The following is a 16,742-nucleotide window of genomic DNA, read 5'->3' as shown; positions in this document are numbered from 1 at the left end:
TCCTCTGGGGCAGGCAGGGATTGAGCTCATGCAGAAGTGGCTTTAGCTTCAACCTGCTGCACCGCCAGGGAGGGCCAGGAGTGCTTTTTATATAAAGATCAATGCTGTTTGCAAAGATGTTTCCTGTCAGTTTTCAATGGTAGCTTATTGTTTAACCTCATTTTAGGCAAATCCCACTAAAATAATAATTTTAAAACTCAGTAAAATTAGTGTAGATGTGCGTTAGTGTCCTGTCCTCGGGTACATGAGGAAATATATTTAGTTCAATTGTGATTTTATTTAGTGAAACACTGGAGTTACAAATCCTCATGATGATAAATACAAGATGTAAGAGTCAACCTGTCTCAACGGCACCAATTCACAAATCTCTGTACTCTAATGAAACAAAAGATGCTGTAAAAACTATGAGCAAAAACAAGGGACCCACATCACAAACTACCACACCCAGTGTAGGTAATTTATATTGTGGCCTTAATTCTCCTGAGCTATAAATGGGTCATAAAATCTTTATTCTGAAATCCATCTTAATGCAGAGTAACTCAAACAAGTTCACTTTACACCTCAGACACCTTAGACAAATACTCTCAGGAAGACTGTATTAATATCACAGGTATTTATCTACTTGAGTTTTAATTAGATTCTATGTTTGTTATAACCCAATACAAATTATGTAAAGACAATGTATAATACCCAAAGAATATGGAAAATGGCGGGAAGTTTATCAAAGGCGAGTTTCAAGTCATAAAAAATAACACAACAGTGAAATTAAGCATATTGCTTTCTACAGCTGTTTTATATCTTGTAGCAGACAATTTCAAGGCGTAGAAAACCTGGACACAGTTTTCTTTTTGCCTAGAAGAATGTATGTATAATTGTCTCCTAAGCATACACAATCACTGAAAATAAGTTTAATGCTGTTGAAAGCCTCTAGTGATCATAAGTTGGAGAACAATATTTAAGATATTTCAGTCCTACCTATGATTATGATCAAGTTATTACTTAAATGTGCTCCTGCATAGCTAACATGAAACTAATGGAGTATGCTCCATTAACACTAACAGAGTATGCTCCATTAACACTGTGTATGTTGTCATAAGCTTCAACTCCACTAGCTATCTAGAAAACATTTTCCAAAGACCGGGAGGGTCACACAGACCTTCAGTTTCTCTGCTGCACTACTCCACTGTTAACCTTATAAACAACTACTTAGAAATAAATGGATCAGAATTGGGACTTCAATTTTTATGGCCATTCATTTCACGTTTTTTACATTTTAAAAGTTCCACTGAAATGGAAAGCTCTACAAATGCTGGATTAACCATTTTTTTTAAAAAGTCTCAATTTTTGGTGCTTTCTAGTATTCAACACTCATAGACTCATGGTATGGAAGGCTTTTGGCACTATGTGGGCAATGAAAGAGAACATTTATTACAGGAACCAGGAAAGAAGAAAACCATCATATCAGAGGAACTTTGTAAGCACTGCAGTTACATTTACAACACTCAAGACATGTACTCTGAAGTAATAAATTCATTGCTGGCTTATCTTGATTAGCTGGTTTTCAGAAAACACCATTATTCACCAAAGAGAAAAAAAAGAAAACGAAAGGAGGAAGCTAATGTTTTTAAGGTAATACAACTTTGAGCTTAAAAAAAAAAAACAACTGATTTCTACTTCAGAAAAAAATTTTTCTACCAGAATGAATTATTATTAATAAAATAGTACTTATAATTGTTAGAGGAAATTTAACAAATTGAAAACATATAATTAGTCATCTGTAATATTGCAGACTTTAAAATAATTACTCATCCGGCCCTCCTTCGTGGCACAGCAGGTTAAAGCACAGCACTGCAAGCCACACACACAGCCACTTCAATGCGAGTTCGATCCCCAGCACCAGAGGTGACCCACATGGCGCGGCAGACCTCTCCTGACCCGCCCGCTGCTCCCCTCAGCAGTGTACGTCGTAGATCTGCCTTTTCTGCTCCCCGCTCTGTCTCTGGTGAATCCTCTCACCCTCCGCATCTCTAGCTTATACCCCAGTTCTGTATGAATAAATAAATCTTAAAAAAATAATAATAATAATTACTCATCCATTCTAAATTTGCATTCATGTACTCTATAAAATTTCTTCGGGATATCAAAGGACAAAAACATAATTCAAAAGGAAACCTATACCCCTGTGTTTATTGCTCGTCTATTTACAATACGAAAGATGTGGAATCAACCCAAATACCCAAAAATGGATGACTGGATCAAGAAGATGCGGTACATAAACACAAATGGTATATTAATCAGCAATCAAAAAAGATAAACTCATCTTGTTTTGTGGCAACATGGGTGGAGCTGAAAGGGATCATGCTTTGTGAAATAAGTCAGAAAGAAAAAACAAAAATCAACTAACTATAAACCAGAGACATTCTACGGCGGTGGAGGGGTTGGGGAAGAGGACCCAAGGATCAAAACTGGGCCAGGAAGAGTGCAGAGGAAGGACTATGGGGATAGCACAGGGGTGCGTTGGTGGAAGTCCATGGGGATTACAACCAAGATGAAAAAATGTGTCCAATGAAGCATGATGTTCAAAAAATTATACACACACACACGTGTATGATATATGTGTATATATGTACATGTGTGTATGTATATATGTGTGTATATGCACACATACACATATAAAAAAAACCAAAATTTTTCTTTGGGGTATAATGAAGCATAGTAAGTATTAAGGTCTGCTGCTGGAATTCTCTATTATTTATATTTACTTTCCCATAGAGTTTGATTATTAGCTTACAGGAGACCTGAAAACATATTTCCTATGTGGTGACAGCTTGAGAATCAAAACCATTATATTTGTAGAGAAGACAGCAAGAAGATCTGAGAAAATTTAGATAAAAGTTGACAAATTCCCAAAGTACTCCTGAGTCAGATTTTCCTTCACAGCCTCAATTTGCTGCATTATTTTAGATTTAAGTGCTCATTCTGTAAATTCCTATCTATAGCCACAGCTCTTAAAAGGAACATTAGAGTACAGCCCAACCCTCATCTGTAGTCACTGATATTTCCCATAACATACACACACATGATCACGTGGTCCGTTGGTCTTGGCCTGATCACCTCAGCAGGACAGAAAACCACCCCAAGGCAGCCTACCTCAAAGGTCGGCAGTTTCTATCGCAAAATGTGTTGACTGTGCTATTGCTGCATTTCTAATTCAGCTATAAATGATGTTCACATTACCCAAAAATTCCTTAGCGAAGAATTATCCTAACTTTTAACGCTGGTGTAAAATACAGGAAACATGTATTTAATGGATACAAGAAGAAACATTACATCTTCCATTTACATTTTTTTTCAACCTTTTAATTTTTGTGTTATATGATACATGTATATACTCAAAAATAAGTGCCCAATATATAACAAAACAAAAATATTAATATGCTATAAGGTGTAAGCAAAATAATTTGGAAGCTACTAAATTAGCAGCCTCTCCTTTATTAACTTTTTAATATTGCGTCGTGGGGGCCAACCTATATGATTATGGATCCTCAATAGATATCTAACACTCATATTGGTGTACTGTGTAGAAATGAATATTTAGCATAAGAACAAACACAATGGCATCCAAATAATCTTCATAAATTATCAAAATAAAAAAAAATTCTTGTCTTGGCAAAAGAGGAATGGATCACCAGGCTGTCTCTCAAGCTTGCATCATACAAGTGGCTCTCTGTGATCCACAGTTGTACACACACACACTCAGAGAAGAGAGACCTATAAGGGCCACTTTCATTATTCCTCCAACATAAATCTAAATATTAAATCTAATTTGACTGATTATAACTACATATGAAAACCTAAGCTATATTTCTCATAATATTAATATTGAAAGGGATACCAAGAAAATTATTTTAAAAATTATTAGGTCTATTTCAATTAGTATTTAAAACATTCATATCATTCTTGAAATTAGCTTTTCACATATATTGATATTACTGTTTAGATCATACTAACAAAATGTTTTAACATAGCCAGGCATAGTGGGTGCTTTAAGTTTCTAAATGTCCATATTATTGTAACAGTCTAAAAACAGGGCAAGAGATTAAAGAACCAGTCTTTGGAAAGCTGCCATATCTTTAAAAAGACAAGCACATTTAAACTACAACAGATTTTCAAGGCACGCTGTCAACTTTCTCTTATTTAAAATCAAAACAACTTTATTAACCATATTGAAATACTGAAGTGGGTTACCACAATAAAACTAAAAAAAATCAGAATTTAGGTCAATGTTCACAATTCCATAACCTGGTTTGCACTTAAAAATTAAACTTTGGGGGGCCCTCCCTGGTGGCACAGGGAGTTAAAGCACAGCACTAAGAAGCTAAAGCCACTTCCGCATGAGTTCGATTCCCGCCTGTCCCGGAGGTGACCACATGGCGCGGCAGACCTCTCCTGACCAGCCCGCTGCTCCCTTCAGCAGTGTACTTTGTCCATCTGCCTATTCTGCTCCCCACTCAGTCTCTGGTGAATCCACTCACCACCCCTGGACCTCTGGTCTGTACCCCAGTTCTGTATGCATAAATAAATCTTTTAAAAAATGATTAGCTCTATTTCAAAAAACTAAATGACATGAAAAAAGTTTTTATACATTAGATAAGAACTCTAAAAGTTTAGCATAAGCCCATATAATGATATTAAATATTAAAATGATAAATCACTTACATAAATAATTCATGCAATGATTACTACACCATGTCATGGAAAAGATTTGCAATAACAGAATGAGTTATTGAAATTTATATTCTCAGGGCAGGTTTCTTGGTATCTTAAGGCAACAGAGGGATGTTTTGCACCTTCCTATAGTTAAGAATTTTGAAATATTATGTTAGATTAAGTGAAACTTTAAATATGAGCTCTCTTTTCTACACCTCATCTTCAGCTCAGAACACAGAAACAGCTACAAGAAGTTAACTGGCTAACTCACTAAAAACAGAGACCTTATTTTAGGCCCTGTGAATAATTTGCTACTTTTTTTCCTATTTGCTTAGCTATCTCAGAATCCAGAATGTAGTTCATATTTTAATAATGAATGATATAAAATGACCTTAGGGAATCATTAGAATATTTTTTTCCATTGCTATCCATCTGAAAAAAGATGACCAGAGTTGAAACCAAAGGGCAGTGGTTAAGTCAGTCTTTGTCACTGATCACAGATTTCTGCCCTATTTTGTGCAAGTCAAACAAATTACCAGTATTTGAAGAAAACAGGAAAAACCATTCTTTCCCCTTATCTTGTGCCCTGATTGGCAGAACTGTTGTTCTTTGATTCTCTAAAGTGGTCAACAGAATATAGAAACAAGAATGCTGAACACAGAACCACTGAGAACCAGGGATTCAGTTCTTGTATTACTTATAACTAGCTGTATAATTTCAAGCAAGTTATTTTGTTATTTTGTTTTGTTTTACCACATTTGGAAACTATAAAATAAGAAGTTTGAGTAGGATTATGTCTAAGATTTAACTACCCATAAGTTCTTGCTAATCACTTGGCAACATTCAGTGATCTACTTTTTTAAAAAAAGATTTATTTATTTATGCACACAGAACTGGGGTACAGGTCAGAGGTGTCTCCCCACCAGAGACAGAGTGGGGAGGCAGAACATCGAAGTACACTGCTGAGGGGAGCAGCGGGCGAGACAGGAGAGGTCTGCCGCGCCATGTGGTCACCTCTTGGGCTGGGGATCGAACTTGCACTTGGCTGTAGCTTGCTTGCAGTGTTGCCCCTAAACCACTGCACCACCAGGGAGGGCCTCAGTGATCTACTGCTAAAAGCCATTTGTGTCACAAAGGACTATTTTGTATCCCAAAATGTCTGAATTCTTAGCTTCCTCATTATTACAATTTTGAAAACAGAGTCAAGTCTCCTCATCCCAATAAGATGTTACTAGAATAAAATGAAATGTTACTAGTCAGTTCCCAATATCTGACTTGGTCTTTGGGTATGGGTATGAATTTTATGACACATAAACCAATGAATTTTTGTTAATTCTTCTTACAAAGAGATTTCTCATAATATTAGTTTTTAAATCATGTATATTTAGGAAAGTGTATTTCAGGATCTATGTATATATAAAGTGAGAGCAACAAATTAACACACAATATATATTGTGACTGACGTATGAAAACTCAAGAGAAATATAGCCTGTTCTCATTGACTGACGAGATCATAGGTCATGATGATGTAATATCAAAATAAATTAATTTTTAACAAATGTTGGTTAAGTTCACCACACCGCCAACTGACATGCCTTCTTTCTTGAAATGAAAGACTGTACTATGATGTCTGAAGAAAAACCAAACTGTTCTAGTGATTATCTTACATAATACATGATTCTGAGCTGTCTTGTCTATAAGTCCTTATTTTTTAAAGATTTATTCTTATTTATTTATACATATAAGAACTGGGGTATAGGCCAGAAATGTAGGGAGTGGGGTGAGAGGATTCACCAGAGACAGAGTGGGGAGCAGCGGGTGAGACAGGAGAGATCTGTTGCACTGTAAGTGGATCAGCTCCATGGTTGGGGTTTGAACTCCAGCTGCTGCAGTGTGAGTACTGAGACTTAACCCCTAGGCCACTAGGGATGCCCTGTTTATAAGTCTTATGAAGCTGTCAGAAAGGAAACTTTGTAACTGAATTCTAGATAAACAAACAATGGACTGTAGATGATCAAATTCTCTTCCCTCCTAAGATTCATGGCTAATCTTAAAAAAAAAAAAAAAAAATTCCTGGGGCCCTTCCTGTTGGCTCAGCAGATTAAAGCTCAGCACCATGAAGCTATCGCAGCCACTGTAGCAAGAGTTCTATCACCGGCCAGGGAGCTGACCCACATGGTGTGGAGGTGCAGACCTCCTGACCTGCCCGCTGCTCCTCTCAGCAGTGAACTTCATCAATCTTCCTGTTCTGTTCCCAACTCTGTCTCTGGTGAAGCCTCTCACCGCCCCTGCACCTCTGGCTTATATCCCAGTTCTGTATGCATAAATAAATAAATCTTAAAAAAAAAACCTTAGATATTCAGTTTCACTCTTAGAATAACCACGCTTAGAAAAACATAAGATCATTATGAATGTTTCGGGCCACTAAAGAATAAATGCTGTATTAACAGAAACATACATTCTGGCCCTAGGTTAATGAATCTATAAGGTACTTGCTCCAGCAACTAAGTTTTGCTCTATAACGTACCTTTAATATAAAACAAAACCCCAAAATAGGTCCTCACTGTCTCTACTAGTTAATTCTCAAGTCATAATCCCTGCTATCAATGTCTGTCAGTGGGGTGGGCAGCCTCTCACTAGCCACCTTCTGATGCTGGTCTGGGGCGCCACCTGGTGGTGAGGAACTGGACTTATCCTTCCACCAGCTCATTTCTTCCCCTTTTGGGAGAACAGAACAACTGGGCTTTCTGGTTTTGCTTACAGATCATTGAGTCCCATCTTAGAAATTTTCCTTTTATTTAAAGAGAATAGGATGCCACAATTATGTAATTTACCACAGAGGGCTGAGTTTCATAGTTATAACTCCTGGCTAATCTGCAAACCCTTAAGTATAATAATTATGTTACTGCGTAAGACTGAGAAAGACAGACTTATGGGATCTAACTGAATCATGAACTCCAAAGAGCAGCAGACACTGAGCTGTGTGTGCCTTTCCCGGGGTTGGCCTAAGTTTGGAAGGTCTTCCAGGTAGGCACAGTCCCAACTTAAGCTTGCGGAGGCTGGGCTAACGGACAGCAGTCTGAAGCTGCTGCTGCTTCCGCACCTGAGACGCCAGGCTGGAGCTAGAAAAAGCAGGTGGGGCAGCATTGTCTGTACAGGGCTCCAAGCAAGAAGAAGGTGACAAGCCAAGTCTTTCCTCTGTCCTCTGCCCAAGGCTATCCAGCTTTGCTAAAATCCACAATTCTCTCAAGGGTGGTTGGCGGATTCAGTATGAAATCACCACTAACACTTTGGGCTTTTAAGTCACCAAAGACTAGGAATAACCAGTTAAGAGTATCTCTAACCTCACTTTCCACCCTACATACCTGCCCACCCGCTTTCCTCTGTCTCTCATTTTCAGACTTTGGCAGACACTATTTAAGTATACATATGTGTGTGTGTGTGTGTGTCCTGTGTGTGTGTGCTTATACACACACACATACACACATGTATATGTATATATATATATTTCTTCCTGTCAATACTATGACTAATCCGCCAAGCTTACTTAACCACAACCTGATAAATACTTAAAAACCAAAAAAAAGGATAAAGTGACTCTGAAATGACATTAATCTTAACAGAGGACTAGGGTCATGAACATCAAATTTCCCTCACCAAACTTACAAAGTTTGAATACATCTTCTCATCTCTCTCTAACTTTGCTCTTCCTCAGAATTTATAGCAAAAAATCTCAGTCACTGTTATCATTTTATAAAATAAAGAGCAATTAAAGAGCATTGATGGTTATTACTTCACTGTGCAAATACCACCATGAATGTGAAATACATATTCACTTAAATTGTGTAGGAATGGACTTGTCTAGGAATCTACAAATCACTTCTAACAATGTAATTAAAAATTACACATTTCCCATAGAAATAAACAACTAAGTTGGTGGGGTATATACTACTGATGACAGTAACTCCTTAGCTGAATTCCCTGAAACCTTTTGTTTTATTTTTCTATTTTATTTCATCTTGAGCATAACCTAATGTAGTTATTTTCAACATGCAAAAAAATTCACAATGGATTTAGCCAGAGACATTTAAGCAGTTACTGGTGAAATAAAAGTGTGTTATAAAATGGCACATCTAATGAAAAATGTAATTTCAAGTTGCATTAGAAATCCTGACAGTGGGTCCTTCCTGGTGGCACAACAGGTTAAAGCACAGCACTATGAGTCCACAGCCACTGCAGTACGAGTTCCATTCCCCAGCCAGGAAAGTGAACCCCCCGGCAAGGCAGAACTCTCTTGGTCTGCTCCCTGCTCCCAACAGCCATGTATTTCAGTAGATCTGCCTGTCTGCTCCCCACTCTCTCTCTCTGGTAAATCCTCTTACCTCCCCTGTAACTCTGGCCTACACCCCAGTTCTTATCTGCATAAGTAAATAAAAACAAATCTCTAAAAAAAAAAAAGTCAGAGTACTTACAAGCATTAAAACATTTTTAGCCTCAGATCTTTAAACTTAGAAAGAAAAAAGAAACTAAAATAGACCAATATTTAGCATTCCAAACAATTTCAAAAAATAAGAATAGAAAGTTTCCAACCAGCTTGTTATTATCATTCTTTTTTTTTTTTAATTTTTTATTTGTGCATACAGAACTGGGGTACAGGCCAGAGGCTCAGGGGCGGCGAGAGGCTTCACCAGAGACAGAGTGGAGAGCAGAACAGGCAGATTGACGAAGTACACTGCTAAGGTCAGGAGAGGTCTGCCACACCATGTGGTCACCTCTGGGGCAGGTGGAGCAGGTGGGAATCGAACTCATGCGGAAGTGGCTTTAGCTTCTTAGTGCAGTGCTTTAACCAGCTGCGTCATTATCATTCTTAAACTCTCCATTTTCTCCCCAAAGACATGCAGGCTTTTTTTTTTTTAAGATTTATTTTAGTTATGCATACAAAAGCTGGGGTGCAAGCCAGAGGTGTGGGGGGCTGAGAATAGAGGGCTAAGAAGATTCACCAGAGATAAATTGGGGAGCAGAACAGGAAGATCTACTGATACACTGGTTAGGGGAGCAGCAGGCAGAACAGGAGAGGTATGCTGCACCCTGTAGGTCAGCTCCCTGGCCCACGGATAGAACTCCCTGCTGCAGTGGTTGTGGAGAGCTTATTAGTGCTGAGACATTACCCTTGTGCCACGAGGAAGGCCCCTAAAGACATGCAGACTTTAGGCCTACAGGGCAATCAATATTCTTGGCTAGTACTTCCACCCACATCTGTTCCAACATCAGTTTGTTACTTAAAATCATTATACTCACAGTTTAATTAAATACTACATAAACCAATTAGACTATGAGTGCAAAAAAGGACTGCTGTTTCTATGAAAACTAAGTTAAATTATTTAGAAAAACTCAATAAAGGCTAGTTGCTTTTTTTAAAAAGAACTGAATGTGGATAAAGTTTTTCAAGAGATTATTAAAATCTAGATTCTGCCCCAGACTGTTTCATACATGTCATTAGGTTATCACATATTTATAAAATTCAAAACTATAAATTATAGTCCATGCAATGAGTGCATAAAAGGCATAGAAATCTAATTACTAGCACTAGCTATATAAAAATGCATGGTCTTGGCTTTAAGCTAAAATAGTCAAAGTATGAACATACCATTTTCTGATAATCAATTTTAACTGACTTTTTGAAAAACTGACAAAGTATTTGATTTCAATTGTGTTGGCTAAGAAGGCAGATTAGGTTCTAGCAATGTGCTGTTCACAGAGGGGACACAATCTAGTCTTTTAAGAAGCAAATCAGAACCTAGTAGGTTCTATATGTAGACATATCAAATTTGACATTCTGAGCTTGTATGTGAATAACAAGAACTGTATCTCCAGACCAGTGACTATAAATACATATTTATTAAAACTGTAAAAAGCAAGATCACAGTAGCTATAATCAAACAGTGCACTTCATTTGGCTGAGTGCCTGCTCTGCCATTCCACAGGGTCAAGAACAAAATCTTATCAAGTCTTAGAAATAACTGCTGTTGTAACTCTCTAGCCAATCTTTATAAAATGTATAAAAAACAAACGTCACCATTTGTTTTCTTTATACCATTAGGGAAATAACAAACTTAAAATCCAAATCTAATACCAATAAACACACATTAGAATGGCTAAATTTAAAAACAGCAGCATAAATGACAACAAATCTTGATGAAGAGGTAAAGAAACTGAGATTTTCGCACACTGCTGACAAAAAGGTAAAGTAATACAATCATTTTATAAACACACACTGTAATAAAAATATACTTGTCCCCGGTTCCTAGCACAGAGCTCCTAAAATCCTCATAATCTCTGGAGTGATAAATATATCTTTGTATGTTTATCAGAATCATAGGTGGCCTCTGATAATAGCTTCAGAATAGGTTCTAGTCCCACAAACAATGAGGCATAAACATAAGGATGGAACATCATCACACCCAAACTCTTCCAGAAGGGGAGAGGTTTTACATAGTGAGTTAACTGTTAGAGGTCAATGATAAAATCAACCATGACTACATAGTGAAGCCTACACAAAACCCCTAAAAAGCAAGGTTTTAGAAAGGTTCCAGGTTGGTAAATACATCAAGTGCTGGGAAGGAACCATTGCTAGGGAGGAACCCTACCCCTACCTTGTCCTAAGCATCATTTCCATTTGGCTGTATCTAACTGCAGTATTATTCTTTATAGAAAGGCAGTAAGCATAAGTAATGTGACTTCTGTGAGTTCTGTGAGAGCTGTTTTAGCAAACCTACGGAGGAAGTCATGGGTTTCTAATTGGATGGACATTAGTAGAAGTGGTAACCTAAGCCTTGTGAATAATGTCTGAAGTGGGAGCAGTCTTCACAAAAGGACTTCTTAACCTGTGGAGCTATTATCAGAACTAAAATGAATTGGAACATACCCAGTTAGTGTCGGAACTGGTGTGGAAAAAACCCACACATTTGAGTTTATTGTGAGTAAGAACAGTGCAGGTGCAATTACCATATAAATCAGAGAAATGAAAACATGTAAGACCAGTATGCAAAAGTTCAGAGCAATTTAATTCATAATAGAAAAGTAAAATGATCCAAATTTAAAAGCAACAGCATAAATGAAATGACAACAAATACCTATGAAGAATTAAAGAAACTGAAATTTCTATATCCATCACTAGTGAATGGGAGAATAAATACCAACACAATGGAACACTACTCAGCAAGAACGGAGGCTACATGCAACAATCTCTCCAAAGCACTATGCTAAGGGAAAGAAGCTAAACACTAAAGACAAAATACTGCATGATCCCATTTACATTAAATTCTAGAAAAAGGGCACTCCCTGATGATGCAAGGGGTTAAAACATAGCTCTTGGGCCCTCTCTGGTGGTGCAGGGGGTTAAAGCACAGAGCACTAAGAAGCTTAAGCCACTTCCCCATGAGTTCAATCCCAGCCTGCCCCAGAGGAGATCCACATGGCGTGGCAGACCTCTCCTGACCCGCCTGCCGCTCCCCTCATCAGTGTACTTCATGGATCTGCCTGTTCTGCTCCCTACTCTGTCTCGGGTGAATCCTCTCATCCTCCGCATTTCTGGCCTGTACCACAGTTCTGTATGAATAAATAAATAAATCTTAAAAAAAAAAACAAAAAAACAAAAACCACAGCACTATGAGGCTATCTGCAGCCATGCAACATGAGTTGGATTCCTTGCCAGGGAGTGACCCACATGGTGCAGCAGACCTCTCCTGTCTCCCCAGTGCTCTCCTCAGCAGTGTACTTTAGCCAATCTGCCTGTTCTCCTCCCTATTCTGTCTCCAATGAATCTGCTCACCCCCTATACGTCTGGCCTGTACCCCAGTTCTTGTATGCATAAATAAATATTTAAAATAAATAAATTCTAGGAAAAAAAATACTAGCCACAGAAAGTAGAACAGTGGTTGTCAGAGACTAGTTGGCTAAGAAGCCAACTTGGGGAAAAGAAGCCCTACTGCAGCAAAGGTACATCAGAAATCATTCTGGGATGATGGATATATTCTGTATCATGATTATCTCTTTACATGACTACTCATTTTCAAAACTAATCAAGTTGTACCTTTAAAGCAGTTATTGTTATGTACATACATGTCAATGAAGTTGACAAAAATATTAAAGAAACGTTATGGGGAAAATGTTCTTACTTGGCTTTCTATGAAGTTTTCCAAAACCATGTGACTACAAAATGTTTTACTTATTATACTTTTCTTCTTAATATAAAAGTCTATAATCCCAAAAACACTAGTAATAAATTTTTCATTGATAAAATGATATAGCTGCACTGTCAGTTTTTCCTGCCAACTAGACTGGGTTATTCAATGACCAAGTATCCTTTTTATTTCAAATGTAATTGTTATGTACATAAATATAATGCTACTTTTCACAACATTATTCTTCCTTTCCCTTCTTAAAGGGATTTACTATTCATTATCTATTTGCTTTTAATATCACTAGATGATACAAGAGAGTTAAAGGTACTAGATTTAATAGATTTTCATCTTACATGTCCTGTAAAATAAACTTAACTGAACAAGAAAGAGACAAAGAAAGTGACTACCATGAAGGCATTAAGAAATACAAAAAAGCAAAGTCAAAGACATCAAGATTGCGACTTATGGGGCAAACCCTGGCTGGCTTCTGTGTTAAAAAAATGCAAAAGATTATCTGGCTTTCCATTTTCTCTTGAAAAATCAGCTCTGCAAGACTGTGTTCACAGTACCAATTTTAATAAGCTAAAGCTAAGACACCAGCCCTTTAGAAAGGAAATGTGCTCTTCAGTTTGTCCGAGTCCCATTAACACTGAGCTCATTCATTGTCACTAGCTGCTTTGCTACACTTACCCAAGTTTCCAAACCCTGACAGAACTATTTTTGCTGTGTTCAACTTACAATATCTGACAGACAACATGTAAGTTATACTTTCCCTAAATCTGATATGCCTAGTTCTCGCATCAAGGGAAACTCCAAAAAATCTGCTTATTAAGAGTAAACTACATATGTTGTATTATGAAAAGTGAAATGTACAGTGAATGGCGATGTGATACACGTGTGCATGATACATGTGTATAAAAACTGTAAGTAACCTAATATATTACCATGCTAATTAAGCACAGACAAGCCCAGATCTGCAACTTTTGCCAATCCTATGTACAAAACCAAAAGAACAGTCTTTGTCCTCTATCTCTAAACCTAGCCTTTTAATATAGAAACAACACATGAAATGAAGGTTTCAGTAAAAGGGCAAAATACACCAGTATATAAGAAGCGAGTCATAATGTAAGGATCTGTTTACTAACTAGAATGATTATTATTCATCACATTTATTTAAGAGAAATTATCTTCATTCCAACACTGAGGTACTTGCTGAGATGTATCATTTTAGTTTTTAAAGGAAACTTCAGACACAAAGGACAATAAATAGAAAGAAAGCCTAGTAGACTCACCCGCTCTGCAGCGGCCTCCTCCCCTGGCAGACACGCCGCGGCGGCGGCAGCAGCGCAAGCGATCTCCATGAGAGCGGAGCTGGTGGGTGCATCGGTGGTGGATGAAGACCTGGGTCGCCCAGACTGCACAACGGCTGCCATCTCCTGGCCAGATTTCCTGTTGATTTGGGGACTTCCCTTTGGGGCATCTGGCTTGCCCCGCCTACTATGCAAGCTTGTCCCTCTCTTCATCTTGGGCGGCACTCGGATCTGCTGCAGGACACGATTCAGAGCTGTGGGGTGGGTGGGGACACCATCAATCTCAGCACATGCGTTCTGGCTTTCCAGATCCATTTCAGGTTCTGGCTCTGCCTGAATCTGCTGCACATCGTGTGGAGACACTGATGACCTCCTGCGCTGGTGCTGGAAGAGATGCTTCAGGCCTTGGCCAATGACATTAATGTTCTCCAGAGCATTGTGGGTCATTTTAGACAACTTTTGTTCTGATTCTGTCTGCTTTTTGGCCTCTGCATCTTGGGATTTGCCTCCAGGATCAGGGTCCTCATATAACTGTTCACTGCCCGAAGGCTCCATCAGTAGACTTAATATGCTTATTTGCAAACTCAAAAAATTTTAAACACACCAAGACTGTCAAATTAGGTAGGCATTTGCTTCACCAGTAACTACACATGCAGCTGTGAGACGGAGGCTTCATGCCTATCTAATGTTTAAAAGGAAAAAAAAGAAAAGAAAAGAACTTTATATTATAAACCCATGCAGCAATTCCCATGTTTAAACAAAGAAAAACATGCCACTAGCCAAACAAGTAGGCACTATCATTTAGTCATCTTTAATCAAAAGATTAAAAGATAGTCTCCTAAATAGCAGGTAATGATTATTTTCTAAAATAGTATAAAAAGTTCACAACAAATATATAGGAAATGAAAACAGCAATGTTTAAAAATAATCTCTGCAGGTTTCCATATAGGAAGAACTGAATACTGGAGAAGGACACCATCTTGGGAGGATGATCATAATAAATAGTTGACAGAATAGTCATTAATTGGGATATCAAGAGAGAAAAAGACTATTCAATATGCACAGTATAGCTGAGGCAATTTAATTCCTCTCACAAATCAGTTACTTATCTATGTGCTGAAAATCAGTAAATTCAAAGAATAACAGTATGGAGTGGATATCCCAACATCTTATTTTTCAAGCAAAAGAGAATTTCTTGTTATCATTCAGGTTCATTAAGTTAACTAAAGGTAACAGATTTGCTATTTAGAGAACAAAATGAAACTTAAAATTTTTAAGTGGAATGCTCTATTGAAGCACAAGACATTCTGATACCATGAGTGAATGATCCAGACAGATCTGTCTTCAGAAAGACTAGATCTGTGTACAGTATCACAGTTATCAAGAAAAGAGATTCAAATTGAATAGTGTCATCCTTGACAGAAGCTTCCCATATATCCACACAAATTCAAAAGCAAAGGAGAAACATAGTAACTGGGCCTGATGGCATAGTAGGGGAAAAAAAAATTCATACAGCAACCAAATACCAGTACTAAATGCAGAAAATTAAAAGGAAGCTGAAACAAGGCACAAGGTCAGTACAATTGCCATGATTATGGAAATCACATGCAAAAAAGGGGAGATGATAGAGATGAGGTTTTTTTTTTTTTTCATAACAGAAAGTTTATTTTTATGGAGTTGTTGCAAATATTAAAGCAAAAGTGAATTACACACAAAAGCTGCCAGAGATAGCAAAATACTGTATAGAAGGTTCTTGATTTCCATATTTTCTCCTCAACTTTCTGTTCAAAGGACATTAAAACTCCCTATATTCCAAGTAGAGTACTTTGAACAGTTTAAATCACTACCAAGGAAACTCCATGTAGATAAATGCAGACTCAATGCCACCAAGTAGCAATCTAGAAGAGATAAATTAGCTGAATATGAGTCCACTAGGAATCCACAATTAATAGAGTTCAGAGCGACAGAAATACAAACCCATTAGTTTTCTTCCTGTTAACTACCTTCAGAAGACCTTCTCTTTCCACATATGTGTACAGTCATCATGATTCTGCAGCCCATATTCTTTGATGCCCATTCCCCATCTCCTGACTTCTTTATGACTCAGCGTCATAAACTGGTGACAAATATCCCTCATCAATACCTTCCAACGCTCTAAGTACCAACAAAATTCTTTGTTCCCAAGACAGGTAATTAATAGCAGCCATGAGAATGGAAAATCTTATTGCCTTTCACTCAGATTATTTGTAACCACACTGAAATATCTCTACATCATGGAGGGCTCTTTCCCTTTTCCTGACTGTGTATTTTTTCTTTTCCTTTTGGGAGACCCATGAAAGAAAACCTTAAATCTTAACAATGATTTGTCCCGGCATCTACTGAAATCTTCTGGGGCTCCTTTTGGTCAAAAATGCTGCCAACAGTATATGTATTTAATTATCTTCACCCTCCCTCATTTGTTTGTAGGGCACACAAGTAGTAGTTCTTGAGTGACTTCTACTCTGAAAAACACAGAGCTCCTCAGAGAAAACAGGCAATG

The 16,742-nt window shown here is 37.7% G+C and overlaps 1 protein-coding gene across 2 annotated transcripts in view; it reads right to left on the bottom strand.

Moving 5' to 3' along the window:
• TMCC1 (transmembrane and coiled-coil domain family 1) overlaps nucleotides 1-16,742 on the bottom strand; it is a 112,210-nt gene that overhangs the window by 77,913 nt on the left and 17,555 nt on the right. For both annotated transcript variants that reach the window (XM_004692358.2, XM_012732169.1), the window contains exon 3: nucleotides 14,186-14,885. In XM_004692358.2, coding sequence (XP_004692415.1) covers nucleotides 14,186-14,758 — 573 coding nt within the window. In that variant the 5' untranslated portion in view covers nucleotides 14,759-14,885. The remainder of the gene's footprint in view (nucleotides 1-14,185; nucleotides 14,886-16,742) is intronic.

Source organism: Condylura cristata, unplaced genomic scaffold (genome assembly GCF_000260355.1).
Source record: "Condylura cristata isolate star-nosed mole 26May11 unplaced genomic scaffold, ConCri1.0 scaffold00033, whole genome shotgun sequence".
Classification (NCBI taxonomy): domain Eukaryota; kingdom Metazoa; phylum Chordata; class Mammalia; order Eulipotyphla; family Talpidae; genus Condylura; species Condylura cristata.
The sequence above is the reverse complement of the archived record's forward strand: the minus strand, read 5'-3'. Positions and strand labels throughout refer to the sequence as shown.